General features: G+C 34.5%; 3 protein-coding genes and 1 long non-coding RNA gene across 4 annotated transcripts in view; 1 reads left to right on the top strand and 3 right to left on the bottom strand.

The window, feature by feature from the left end:
• Positions 1-299: 299 nt before the first annotated feature.
• Positions 300-1,729, bottom strand: LOC126762706 (uncharacterized). Its single transcript, XM_050479657.1, has 4 exons — positions 1,452-1,729; positions 1,256-1,393; positions 1,032-1,188; positions 300-961 (listed from the first exon to the last, which is right to left on the bottom strand). The coding sequence occupies exons 2-4, from the start codon at positions 1,383-1,385 to the stop codon at positions 466-468; spliced, it is 783 nt and encodes a 260-aa protein (XP_050335614.1). The 5' UTR covers positions 1,386-1,393; positions 1,452-1,729; the 3' UTR covers positions 300-465.
• A 760-nt stretch (positions 1,730-2,489) lies between these two features.
• LOC126762702 (protein cycle) lies at positions 2,490-4,690 on the bottom strand. The gene is made up of 5 exons (XM_050479653.1): positions 4,166-4,690; positions 3,934-4,067; positions 3,560-3,874; positions 3,075-3,501; positions 2,490-3,011 (listed from the first exon to the last, which is right to left on the bottom strand). The coding sequence occupies exons 1-5, from the start codon at positions 4,231-4,233 to the stop codon at positions 2,750-2,752; spliced, it is 1,206 nt and encodes a 401-aa protein (XP_050335610.1). The 5' UTR covers positions 4,234-4,690; the 3' UTR covers positions 2,490-2,749.
• Positions 4,691-6,196: 1,506 nt separating this feature from the next.
• On the bottom strand, positions 6,197-8,090 carry LOC126762704 (acidic fibroblast growth factor intracellular-binding protein). The gene is made up of 8 exons (XM_050479655.1): positions 7,910-8,090; positions 7,651-7,849; positions 7,479-7,598; positions 7,311-7,418; positions 6,976-7,209; positions 6,845-6,913; positions 6,592-6,777; positions 6,197-6,522 (listed from the first exon to the last, which is right to left on the bottom strand). The coding sequence occupies exons 1-8, from the start codon at positions 7,992-7,994 to the stop codon at positions 6,444-6,446; spliced, it is 1,080 nt and encodes a 359-aa protein (XP_050335612.1). The 5' UTR covers positions 7,995-8,090; the 3' UTR covers positions 6,197-6,443.
• Positions 8,091-9,567: 1,477 nt separating this feature from the next.
• Positions 9,568-13,057, top strand: part of LOC126762714 (uncharacterized) — a 97,092-nt gene continuing 93,602 nt past the window's right edge. Inside the window, exon 1 of the long non-coding RNA XR_007667500.1 lies at positions 9,568-9,774. This is a non-coding gene — a long non-coding RNA (uncharacterized LOC126762714). The remainder of the gene's footprint in view (positions 9,775-13,057) is intronic.

Raw genomic sequence — 13,057 nt, 5'->3', positions numbered from 1 at the left:
TTGTGTTTCAAAATATTTGAGGGGTTGCAATTATTGCCGACTTGCCACGAAATTTTATTGTTTTTTTTTTCAATTCGAAATTTCTAAATTTACACTTTTACTATCTAATATATTTTAACCATTAAAAAGAAAAAAAATTATAGTGTAGAATTCAGACATGGCAATGATATAATAAATGATCTATGGTGATAGAAGTTGAAACACAGCTACTAAACAATGTCCACAGAACACGTTCGCCGGGAGGGATAAACTCAAGGTTTATGTTTAATCGCACGCAATTTAGAATAAAATTTCATTAATTTTTCTTAAAATTTATTATTTTTAATACTTTTTATTTATGCTGTGTTTTTCTAATTTTCATTTTCTTATGGTAAATGTATACTTATGTATCTATGTATGTACGATTATACTAATATTTAAACTAAAAATAATTATTCCTAACAGAAGTAAATTTTTAAAAATGTATTAAGAATTAAATACATGGTTTAAAACTTCCATTTTTAACTTCTCCTGCACTTCTTCTGGTTTCTTCTGCAGAAGTTCGTCTAACATCGCTAAAAACGCTTTATTTTTGGACTCCTTTTTAGCAGAGAACATCGCCTCAAGAGTCCCACAAAGATGATTGAAACTTTCATGTGTATTATTCTTACTTTCCTGCACTTGCGCTGGTTTCTTTTGCAGAAGTTCGTCCAACATGACTAAAAATGCCTTATTTTTGGGCTTCTGCTTAGCAGGTTGACTGCAAGGTTCGTGCGCCTCTTCGCCCAAACGTCGACGTTTCGGCGTTTTTTTGGAATTAGGTGTCTCGAAGCTGCTTTGGCTATCATTTGGCTCACCTTTGTCCTGTTGCAATTCTATCCATTCGCAATCGGTTGTTCGACATGAGTCGCTCTGTGTTGTTGCAGGTGAATAACTGGAGATTGACTGATCATCGATGCTCGATTGTCTTTTTGATTTCATTCTACAAATAAGAGTTAAATATCGCTAACATATGAAACGTTGAATCACAAATATATGTATGTGTTACTTACTTTCTAGGATTTACGTGCTTTGTTAAAAAACTCAATAACTCAAAGTAGCACCACTCATTCTTCTCTTTCGCTGCAAACTCCGGTTTCGATTGCTGCGACACCACCTCTCGCACAAATCTGTCGCGTAGCGACTTCCAGCGCTGTTTACACTGTTCCACTATTGGAGGAAGGAAATACTTAGGAAATAATCGTTATACTGGTCCTTCAAAATAACAAATACCAACCTGAGGCTCCCGTTGAAATCGCTGCTGCCACCCATGCTTCCTCCTTCAAATATTGGTTACGAAAGTCTGTTGAGCTTCTATCAAATAGGCACGGATGCCTTTTAACGGCCTTAATCAATTTCACCTCCATTATTTTCTCTGAAAATTATTGAACTATATTGCACATCATAACTATTTTTAGTGTATTTTTATTTACCTTCAAAAATCGTAAAAGCAACTTTCGCTTCGCTTTGCTTCACATTTTTGTTAGGCCAGATAAATTCGCTGTACACACAAAAAAATTCGAGGCGAAGCAAAGCGAAGCGAAGCAAAATGTTGAGCTCCGAAAATCGGCTGTTACTATTTTTAATATAAATTTTTCTATATCTGTTATGGCCGTGTAAATTTACTGTATCTTTTGAGATAAAAATAATAAAATATTAAATGCCAGAGAAGCGCTTACTCTGACCTACCCTATGTTTGCTTCAATGCGGTGTCAAAATTTAAACCGTATTAATAGGCTTGTTTTTCAATTGCTAAATATCACTAGTTAGCTAAGTTTTTGCCGGAAGTGTTTTTTAACCCGAAAAATAGTAGAAGATAGCACCAGTTAAGAGCGTAAATAACTGAGAGAGCTGCTAATTTTTGCTACGATTGTTAAAGAGCATTTTGACGCCCGGAACACATAGAGCGCGACAGACTGCAAGCGACAACTGTCAAATTTTAAAATACACACGTTGTTATAATCACAGTTATGTAGTTGTGCAGCTGCCTCAATAACTATGTCCTAAGAACTATGTTAGAGCTGTGAATAATTTTACATTTTACATATTAGTGGCATCACCACTCTACCTCATCTCTCTATCTTCCATTCTACTGTCAACTCTACTGTCGTCGTACTGTCGTTGGCAAATATAGGAGGATATTGAAGTTAGCGAGAACGACAACTGTCGGCCTGTAGTCGTGCAGCTGTCAAAATAACACTGTCCGTAAGAACGTGTGTATTTTAATATTTGACAGATGTAGTTTGCAGTCTGTCGCACTCTATGTGTTCCGCACTTAAGTAAAGCGAATCTCTTTGATTCAAATGTCAATTTTTACAGCGTTGCCACTGTAAAAAAAAAGTTTTGCGATTTGTAGAGTTTTTTTTCGACGAAACCATTATTTCATTAGGTGCTTCATGAATGAGCTCCATCGCAACTAATTAACTTCTCTCCTTAAACAACCGTTAAAACTGTAATAATAACAAAAGAAGTTTGTCCTTTTATACACAAAAATATGTGTATTAATGAATATGTATTTATGAATCTCCTTAAAAACATTTGCTATTCTTTCCGTATGTAATATTATATCTACATAAATTTATGAAAACAAATGCGACTAACACAAATTAAAGTATGTATATTGAGTGATCAAAAAAAATGCACATGCATACATACTCGGCACACGCTTGCTTGAGTGCACTCGAGTGTACTTATTTGAATGTAAGTATGTAAAAATCTGATGACCGCGAATTCAAAGGAAAACGGTATTTTTCGCTATAATGTACTCAATATCAGTGGTCCATGGATTTTTGAATGCCTTCCATTCGCTTTGAAGTTGAATGAAAGTATTATCCTTGCAACGAAAGCGATATACTTGCGTTGTCACCTTCTCCGGCACCTGTATGACCATTTTATGTGACTCGGCCAAAGCGGGGATATCTTCATGATGGAAATAGTCGTAAAAGCTGGTGCCGAGCATCTCCTGCGGCAAGAAACCAATGACCAATGTCGCTCTAATGAACAATTTTGGAAAATTTGTAAAATAAATGGATGAACCGACTCATTGAAGTACATACCTTTGATCTATGAATAGGAATTTACCATCTACGGAATGTCTTGAGATGAATAGCACATGCCTTATATTGGGATGGTTGTCCAAAGATGGGGGTACATTGGATTCTAAAACATTCGGCGGTATTCTGCCAATAGCCACCAAACTGGAATGATTTGTCAGATTATCTTCACTCTCGCTATCTTGTTCTTCGTTTTTAATCGGTGTCCATGACTTCAAATAACCGGTACATTGTATAACGCGATATTTGTGGTCGACGCTCAACTTGGACTTTCGTTTCGTTGAGCTGCGAGAACTGGAGGATGTGTCGGATTCCTCTTTAATTTGGTTATTGTTGGATTTGAGTTTCATGCGACAGAAGAATGAGCGGCGCGCACCCGGACAGAGACGACATAGACTCTGTGGAATGTCGGTTTTGACGGGTAGCATAGCTGAAACACCGAAAAAATTAATAATTTATTGTAATTATAAGTGGGTGGGCTTACGTACTTTTTGCATCAATCAGCCGATCGCGCGGACAAGGATCCAAGGAAGATAACTGTTCTTTGACTTTGGCCACATCCTTCGGATGTAATATGTCAAACCAACTCTGCCCTAGCAGATCCATTTGCGAGCAATTCAACACTTGTGACACCGACTCCGAAACATATAAAATGCGTCCACGGTCACAATCCACCACAAAAAGAAACCCCTCAGATGCCTGCAGTATCAGCATTTTAAGCTCCTGATCCGATAGAAACGATGGCTTGTAATCACCACCACTGTAGGGATGCACGCGGCCCCGTATGCTGCGCAGGTGTTGCACTGTGTAACAAAAAAAAAATTGACATATTGTACTGATAGACTACTAACTTATATGCAACCTGTATATTTAAGTACGGTCAGCTTATCTAATTTGCGTGGCACCACATAGCACATCGGTATCATGGATGAGAGCTCATTTATGTAGGTGTTCATTTTGTCACGGCGCCGCTTCTCGATTTCGCTGTGGTTTTGCCTGTAAATAAATACAATAATTGGTACCCGATAAAACAAATGATAACACATATATGTATGTATTTAATTATCATAAATAAAGATTTGATTCATGCTTACTTGCGATTCTCATCCGAAGTGCGCGCTGACTTGGCATCATCGAAAGTCTCATCGTCTACCTCGTCCATTGCGGCGCTGTAAACACTAATTATGGAGATAAAAGAACTAGAATATGTCTTTCTTGTTTGTGTTCACAATTTATTCGACTACAAGTATGTATGTATATTATTCTGATGGCACGTAGTTTTTCCGGCTTCTTTGCTTATTAAAATGAAACCACTACCATATGGTTCAATTATGCCACACACTGCGCCCACTTGTAGCGTTTCCTTGCCTTTTTGTACTCTCAGTTATTCTTACACTTATATTCAACTGGATCAGGACAATAGTACAAGTTTTGATAAACCTTTTAAGAAATATACATATGCGTGACTCTTTGATCTTATTGAATATTTTCACTAAAGTTTTTATTTTTTATCTCTACTGACTTATTAGTATACAATTTGCGAAAAAACTCAACACAGCATAGCCCACAGTTTCAGTCATTACGAGTAATGGAAAAATGCATTTGACAAATGGAAACAAAAGCTTTGAACTTTTGCACAAGCGCAAGCGGGTGATTGATATATAGCGGAGGGTGGCAGCTAGCTGTGTCTATGCATTTGCATTGTGAATAAGTTCGTAGCCTTTCACCCCTCTGCTTTGTTTACAACCATGACAACCCATAAACTAGTAATCATTGATTTGTGCGAAAGCTCTACACTCGCTGGAATCAGCGCTTGACATGCATTAAAGGGTTTCGCACACTACTAGGTAAGTGATTGCGGAAGAGCTTTTAGAAGCGGGCAATTTAACATTCGTTAATCAACCGGTGGAGATTCCAGTAGTATTTCTAACACATTCAAAAATACAAAACTGCAGTCAAATTCAATAAAATAACTAGAAATTGTGTTGAGGTAAAAATTTTAAGTAAAATTGATTAAACTCATTTTGAAGAACATAAATTAACGAATTTTTTGTACAAGTGAATATTATAGTAAAATATCTACTTTTGTGATAATAATTTAAATTGTCTAATGAGCACACAATGCAACGATATATCAGAAACGGTATCCTATACAAGTTAGTACAGGCATCAATACAAAAAAAAACACGATTAAGGTTTAGAAAAGATAAGATAAAATAATATTAATTCGAATAATAAAATAAACAAATAATAATTAGGTACATGTATGTAAATATGTTATTAAATTAATAAAAATAAAATATTTTATTTAATTAAATATCTACCTTAAATTATACAAAGAATGCAAAAGTTATTTTAATTTAAGTAAGTTAAGTTTGTTCTATAAAAAATTTAGTTCTTTTATAACAATATGAGTTCAAATTTAAATATATAAAATATAAAATATAACGAATTTTAATGAAATCAAGCAAAAAATATGTATAAAAAATGAAAATAAGGTAAAATGATACAACGTAAAATTAAAAAATAATTAAATAGAAATTAAATGCGTTTAAATAAATTGAAAAACTTAAAATCTAAGAAATTTTAACAAAGCACATTTAAAAATATTAATAAATTTTTTTTTTAATGAATTTATATATGTATGTACATATATTGTTCTATGTTTTTTCGCAATCTGTAAAAATAAATAAGTATTGTGCCTTATATTAAATGGGTTATATTCAAACAAAATAAATTCAATATAATATTTAATAATTACATAAAAAATGTCGGAAAAACAATATACATATGTATGTAAATGGCAGCTAATTTTAGGTTATTCTAAATATTATATGCCTGTATGTGTATCAAAAATTTGAATAAACCGTTAATAAAATTACATATTGAAAGAAATTACATAGTTTTCGAAAACTGAAACTAAAATATGTTTTTAAAGTTCCAAAACTCTTTTTTTGAGAATAAATTTCACAAAATTATAAAGGTATAAGATATATTTATACAATCAGTTAAATGTTAATTTATAAATAATGAAAATAATAAAATATACTAACAAAATTGTTTTTCTTTATTTTTTGGACTATTTTTAGTCTTTAAATCAATAAGCATATAATAAAATTCCCATATTCATTAATACATTCACATGTACATTATGTTTGATTTTATTTTCAATATTAACTGTTTTTAATAAATTAAAATACAATTTTATAAATGTCATGATGCTGCGCTTAATTTTAATAAAACGGGTAAATTGCACTTTTCAGCTCAATACATACAATTTGAGCAAGCAATGGCAAACGAACTTTTTGTTTTCCTAAACACTAGAAGGACAACATATTTTAAATAACATACAAACGCTGCGTGATATTTTCACTAAATATGAAACATGTGATCCAAACAAATACTAATGACCTGCATGTAACGATCCCACAGACAACGCGTCTCTTGATCTCTGCAAGTGATAGAAGTGATTAAATTTGTTTATATAATAATTAATGCTTTTCTCGAGCTTGTAACTCACCGCGAAATTTCTAAATCCAACACGCTTTGTGTTATGGCTGACACAAATTTATTTACTTGCTCTTTACTCCAACCATTTTGACGCCATGGTTCTATCAATTTTTCACACAAATCCAAAAACAAGTCACGCAACTCACGATTTCGATGTAAATTACAAGCTATGGTTATAAATGCACGCCAATAGGAGCTACAATGAAATATTCATAGTAAAAATTTGAGTTTTAAACTATAAATTAATAAAAGCGAATATTTACCGGAAATTCGTATCCAGCTCGAAGTAAGCACGCTCCAACAGCACTGGCTTCAATCGCAGGCAAACAAGACTGCAAATTAAAAAATAAACTAATCAACACATTTTATAATTTGCCACCTATAAAATACTCACTGTTTAATTTCCTTCTCCTTGTCAAGCAAGCAACGCAGCTCACGCAAATCCAATAGAAATTCTTTGTCCATTTCGGTATCGTAATATTCGGGACCTGAATGTTGATAGGTATAGGTCCAGTAGATCATAATAGCTTGTGAGCAAGCAAACAAGTCGGAGAAGGCCAAGAATTGTAGCTTCTTTTTGGAAGTTTCAAAACGGAGGCAGGCAAGAAAAACAATTGAGGCATATTTTCTGAATAATAGGAGTTTGAAAACAACAAATATTTTTAAGTAATTGCGCTTTTGTCTATATATAAATATAGATATATTTAAAGTTTCTTGGCGATTACTCACTTTGCCAACTCATCGGACACGGAAAAAAGTTGTTTAATATTGTTTGTGATATTGCCTGGTAATTCCTCCACAGCTTTAAAAATACGTTTAACATTGTCAAATTGTCGTCTGCAATTAAAAATATGATATCAATACATAAAACTCTTCGCAGCGAAATATGCAACAAACCTGCATGACTTCAATTTGACGCAAGTCTTTTCCGACACTTCATCCAGATCTTTCCTATAACGACTTGACAATTTTTTGCCTAGAATTTCACGTGCCACTAAGTCATCGATGGAGTAATACCTGAAATCGTTGCACAATTAATTAAAAATATATTGCTAAAATTATTGCCCACTTTTCAATGATAAAATCACGCGTTTGTGGCTCCAACTGAAAACACGATTGTTCCAGCAATTTAGTTGGTGCATGCAGCAGACGCTCTATCAGGGAGTAGGTGCGATAATGGTCGAGCACTTCGGAGGCGATAAGATCAATTGGTGCGCCAAAACTGCTGCCGAATCCTTTCTGTTTCAAGTAGCAGACGGCCTCGCTCGCTAAAATGGGAACACAAGGGAATGCGATCACTTATACAAGTCATTTCTTTGAATACTTACATGAAAAGCCCTCTATCCATAATTGGTATATTTCTGGGTCCACTAATGTATAGTTGGATATGAATACATCCACGTCCGCCAGCATTCTTTAACACAAATTAAAATGCAAAAAATGCAATAATTGAAATACTGCTGCTCTTATCAATTGAAAATTTTTTGGCACTTGTTTCTTCTCTTTTGTTGACAGCTGTTTGCCATGTTTTGTTTTGTTCAACATTTTCTTTGTTCGCGCACCAGAGTTGCTTAAGTACATTATACTTAGTTTTTTGGGTATTTTTCATTGAGGAATTTTGGTGGTGCGTTATTGTTCGTTATTTAAAAAAGATTTTTTAACACCCGTTTTTAAAAGACGTTGAGTTGTTTGTAAAAGAAGAAAAATAGGTTATAAAATATCAACTTTATTAAAAACTAGAAGTGAATTTACCAAACGATATTGGTCGTACTGCGAAGGTTATATTCTGTGGCGAATACCTGTAAACCATTAGTACTACTTACCGATTCAAACCGAGTTAGAGACTGAAATTACAACCTTTAACCGGATAGCAATTTTTGTTCAAGAACCCTGAAAAGTGATAACAGGTTCTTCCAGTGATACAAATTAGGGTGTCGCTTGCTGGATTCGGAAGCGTCTCCCGATTCCTACAATGCCCACACAATTTTCAACATATGATTGTCCGAACTTCGGAATCATCTAAATTTTAACAAATAATAAACGCTATGTCGCCTCCCTTTAGATGTTAATTCAGCACCAATTTAAGGCGACAAGTTTGGCCAGAGACTACAATGACCCTTGCGTTTTATTTGTTATTAGAGTAAACTGCTACCTATCCAGACCAGACCCTGACTTACTCAACATATGTATGTAAGTCCTTTGTGTACTATGTAGAGTCGCGGGACCACCAACTTCCATTAACCCGGCTCAACAATTTTTGCTTATTATTTACTTCGTCATACTGGTTTTAACGGGATCAAAAAGGCACTTGGACCTCACTCACCCCTCCGATTATTGGAAATATAGCTCATTCACAAATCGGAAAAATCCACTGAAATTCAGTCAGAGCTTTTAGGATTTTATTACACCACTTTACAACACTATATACCACACTACAAACGGAAAACGGTTTGCGCGCGCAGGAAGCTTTTACTACACAAGCGCAAATAAAGAAAAAAAAGCAGCAACAACAAATGTAAACAAAGTGAAAACTTATGAATGAAATTGGCATTGCAACGACGCCGCTTCGGGCGAATTCAACACACACCGCACCAACGAAGTGAGCACTGGTGGGTTGGGGACTTTGTTGTTGGCGCTATTTACATGCCTTGGTATTCGCTAGTTTTGCCGGCAATAAAGCGCGCCAAAGCATGCCAAGCGTCGGCATCGGAAATGTGCGTGTAGTGGTGGTGGTGAGCCGTGAGGGTGGGCCCCCGCTGCTGGCACATGCCGACGCACATCCAATGCAACAACGCAGTCCACATACGCACCGTCGGCCGTGTGTTGGGTGCCGATGAGCAGGTTGAAATGATATGCACACACACACAAATATACGTAAGCCACGAGCTGACTATCAAACGGGCTTCAGTGTGTGCTTTGGCTGGCTAAATGCTTGTTGGACCCGCATTGCTCGGTGTCGCCGCTTTCAGTTGCGTTTTGTCGTTCGTCGATAGTGGTTGTGCGTTCTTTAATTGGAGTTTTTCGGTGATTTTAGTGTCGTGTTGTCTGGTACGTGCCGCCGCGACAGTGTTAACGGTTAAAAGTGTAATGAATACAAGTAAAACCGAAAACAAAAAATGCAAATTTGTTGTTGCTAATAAAAGTGAAATGTATTAAGCAAAATTAAAAGGCGAATATGTAATTTTTATAATATGTATGTATGTTTGCAATAAATAAATTAATGCAAAAATGCAGCGAAGCGCCTTTAACTCCCACACACACATACCTATACAAGTATATGAAGTGCATAAATGAAATGGAATTTAAATAATGTTTGTTTCTTTGCATTTGACTTTTATGAAATATTTGTTGTTGCTATGTGCAATTGTGTTGTTTTAGGTTTGCACTTTGCAAAAACAATAAAAAATTGCAAAAACAAAAGTAAATTAAACAAGTTGCTGCAATTTTGTTTCGAGCTCTTAAGTGTGTGTGCGCGTTTGTTGTTGTTGTACTTTTTTGTGTGCCTTGCAAATTTTCTTGCATTTTTCAAGCGCGTTCAACAGGTGCTTTGCCAGCCAGCAAGACAAGGCCATTAATTTTTTTTGTTGCTTTGGCGTTCTTTGTTTGTTTTAGTTCTATTAAATTGTTGTTTATAATTTTGTGCTACCACCATTTCGGCCTGTTTGCTTTTGTTCTTGTTTGCACAATTTCTGACTGCATTTGCTTTTGTTGACAAGTTGCGGAGCGGAAAAAAACTTTGCTTGAAAAAGTGCAAACACACCACACATAGTCATGCACAAGTCTATAAATTTTTATAAGAGTATCGCAAAATTATTCTTGTTTGCCTGTTCCTCGAAACAAATTATTATTTTTTTGATATCACAGGCAAGTGCAACGATCAACGATCAGACACAGTAAAATTAAAGGAAAAAATATTTGTAAAAAATATAAAATAAAAAAAATATAAATACATATGTATGTATATACTTATGTATATTTCAGCATAGCCAAATATATAATGCATACTTATACATTTTTGGTCTAAAAAACAAGCAAAAATTTAAAATTTTTTATTTGTTGTTTTTCATTATATTCACTCACACTTTTTTTGTTATTTCTTTTTAGCGAAATTTTTGAATTTCATGCCCGTTTCTACATTTACATATTTTTGCGAGAGAAATAGAAACGAAACAATATTTTGCATAATTCTTTAATATAACGATGCACTTTAATTCTGAAATGGCAAATTGGCAATAGCAATAACCATTAACAATAAAAACAATAATTTAAGGAATTAAGTGCATACACGTTTATGCAAATATTTCGAATAACGTCATACAAGTTTAATTTTTTTTAACAAAAATTAAAAATTTTTAGCTAATTTTAAGCTCAGTTCACACTTAAAACTCTATTTACTCAGGTACGCTTTCTTCTAATTATTTATGGTTGGTATTATAATCAAATAATTTGTTATGATATCTCTTCAGAGAACTTTCCTTTCCGCCCTAGTTTGGAAACACTTTCTATGAAGTGATATTAAGACACCCTTAATCAACGATAGCAAAAAATTATTATTCTAGATATCGATGACGATACACCGGTCTTTTAACTTTTCAATACCATTTTTGTAAAACACTCTTTCTTTGAAATATGCCACGAACTCGTTTATTGCCTCATCGTTGTTTGTTAATTTCAATACAGAAAGTGTTCTTTTGTATTGTTGGGATAAGAAAATGACGTTGAATTGTGGGTTAAATTGTGTGCATTATTTGACGATATGAGTTCCATTGACTCTTACGACTTTTGAGAGATATGTCTTATGGCAAATAGATCTTGAATTTTTCATTAGTGACTATATTTTTTTTCCTCTTGAATTCACTACTTGTTTGCGCACTTTTTGTTTGAGTTATGCGCACTTTCCAAGGTCTGTCGCAAAAGAAACAGGACTGTTAAAAAAAACAACAAAAAATTTATATTTTTCAAAAGTTATATTTTTTTATTCAAAGCAGTTTCCTTGTGCTTCAATACAGCGTTTAGCCCGGTTAATTAGCATTTTAAATGAGTGTTTAAGGTCATTTTTCGGAATGCTCTTGAGAATATCGGTCGTCGTCTTTTGGATAGCTGAAATGTCCTGAAACCAGTATCCTTTCATGGGCAAATGAAGTTTTCCAAATAGGTAAAAATCACAGGGTGCCAGATCAGGTGAGTAGGATAAGTGATTAATGGTTAATATGGAGTTTTTTGTAAAAAAAATCAGTGACAAGCGTCGACCGATGACACGGCGCATTATCGTGCAACAGGCGCCAGGACCCTGCCTCCCGGTATTGTGGTCGAGCACGACGAATGCGTGACAAAAGACGCTTCATAACACCAAGGTAAAACACAGCATTAATCGTTTGGCCAGGTGGGGCGAACTCTCGGTGTACAATACCCTCGGAATAGTAAAAACAAATCAGCATTGTCTTTATTTTTGACTTCTGAAGACGACCGACTTCTGATCGTCACAGAGGCCCTCACGACCTTCTTGGAATCGCTTAAACCACTCATGCGCATTACTACGGAATAGGCACTGATCACCATAAACTTTTTTCGTCATTTAAAATGTTTCAGTAAACGTTTTTCCAAGTTTAAAACAAAATTTAATATTTGCTCTTTGCATTTTACGACCGATGACCGAAAGCTGCTGTCACTTTTTGATCGATAACATCGATTGTAGTTATCCAATTGTCTTACAATTTTTACGAAATGTCAACAAGAGATTAAACTTTTTATTTCATATACCCACCAACCCAGAAACAGTTATATTTAAAAAGTTCTGTTTCTTTTGCGACAGACCTTGTATATATATATTGAAAGAAAATATTAAAAAATGTTCCGTTTTTAATAAATTATACATGAGCTTTCTCAAATTTAGTAAAGAAATTGTTGACATTTCAGAAGATAAACTTCCTTTCCTATAGTACCGAAAAATTTCATTCTACCAGATAACAATAAATAATAATAATAGATATGTTGTGGGACCTATTTTTCAGTTAGTCAAATATCTCACATATTGATACATATGGTATAAATTCAATCGGAGTATCGAAAATCCCTATATTGCGTACATTTGGGACAGGGGAAGATCTGGACTGGTTGCACTTAACTTTGGTATTAAACTAAATTATGTTCTGAAGTCAATTTAGTATTTAGGTGTTGGGTGTTGGGTGATAAGGTAAAGATGAAATTCAAAAGCTTCAATGAGAATTCACAAATGTCAGGGGCTCTTTAAAATGTTAAGGTTCGTTTTCATTTCTGCATTATTGCTTTAATTTATTTACTGTAAATTCGATCTGATAGACCCTCAAACGTCCTTTTTCCCCAAGCTGCTCATTTCTTGAACCGTCGATATCAGAACATTATCGCATACAGCAGGCATTCAAACTGAACGATCAAGTTCTTGTGACGAAATATCTTCACGGAATTCGGCGTGGATTGTTGCCCAAAGAAACACTCCA

The sequence above is a fragment of the Bactrocera neohumeralis genome, chromosome 6, assembly GCF_024586455.1.
Source record: "Bactrocera neohumeralis isolate Rockhampton chromosome 6, APGP_CSIRO_Bneo_wtdbg2-racon-allhic-juicebox.fasta_v2, whole genome shotgun sequence".
In the NCBI taxonomy this organism is placed as follows: Eukaryota; Metazoa; Arthropoda; class Insecta; order Diptera; family Tephritidae; genus Bactrocera; species Bactrocera neohumeralis.
Note: the sequence above shows the minus strand (reverse complement) of the source record. Positions and strands in the feature narration are given on the sequence as shown.

Bases quoted from the DNA above. Each gene is read 5' to 3' on its own strand.
- LOC126762702 (XM_050479653.1), bottom strand. From the start codon at position 4,233: ATGGACGAGGTAGACGATGAGACTTTCGATGATGCCAAGTCAGCGCGC. The intron at 4,068-4,165 runs GTAAGCATGAAT...ATTTATTTACAG, and splicing joins ACTTCGGATGAGAATCGCAA to GCAAAACCACAGCGAAATCG. The intron at 3,012-3,074 runs GTATGTACTTCA...ATTGTTCATTAG, and splicing joins TTCCTATTCATAGATCAAAG to AGCGACATTGGTCATTGGTT.
- LOC126762704 (XM_050479655.1), bottom strand. From the start codon at position 7,994: ATGCTGGCGGACGTGGATGTATTCATATCCAACTATACATTAGTGGAC. The intron at 7,599-7,650 runs GTGGGCAATAAT...CAACGATTTCAG, and splicing joins CGTGATTTTATCATTGAAAA to GTATTACTCCATCGATGACT. The intron at 6,914-6,975 runs GTGAGTATTTTA...TTTAATTTGCAG, and splicing joins AAGGAGAAGGAAATTAAACA to TCTTGTTTGCCTGCGATTGA.
- LOC126762706 (XM_050479657.1), bottom strand. From the start codon at position 1,385: ATGGAGGTGAAATTGATTAAGGCCGTTAAAAGGCATCCGTGCCTATTT. The intron at 1,189-1,255 runs GTTGGTATTTGT...TTCCTCCAATAG, and splicing joins GATTTCAACGGGAGCCTCAG to TGGAACAGTGTAAACAGCGC. The intron at 962-1,031 runs GTAAGTAACACA...TCTTATTTGTAG, and splicing joins AAGCACGTAAATCCTAGAAA to AATGAAATCAAAAAGACAAT.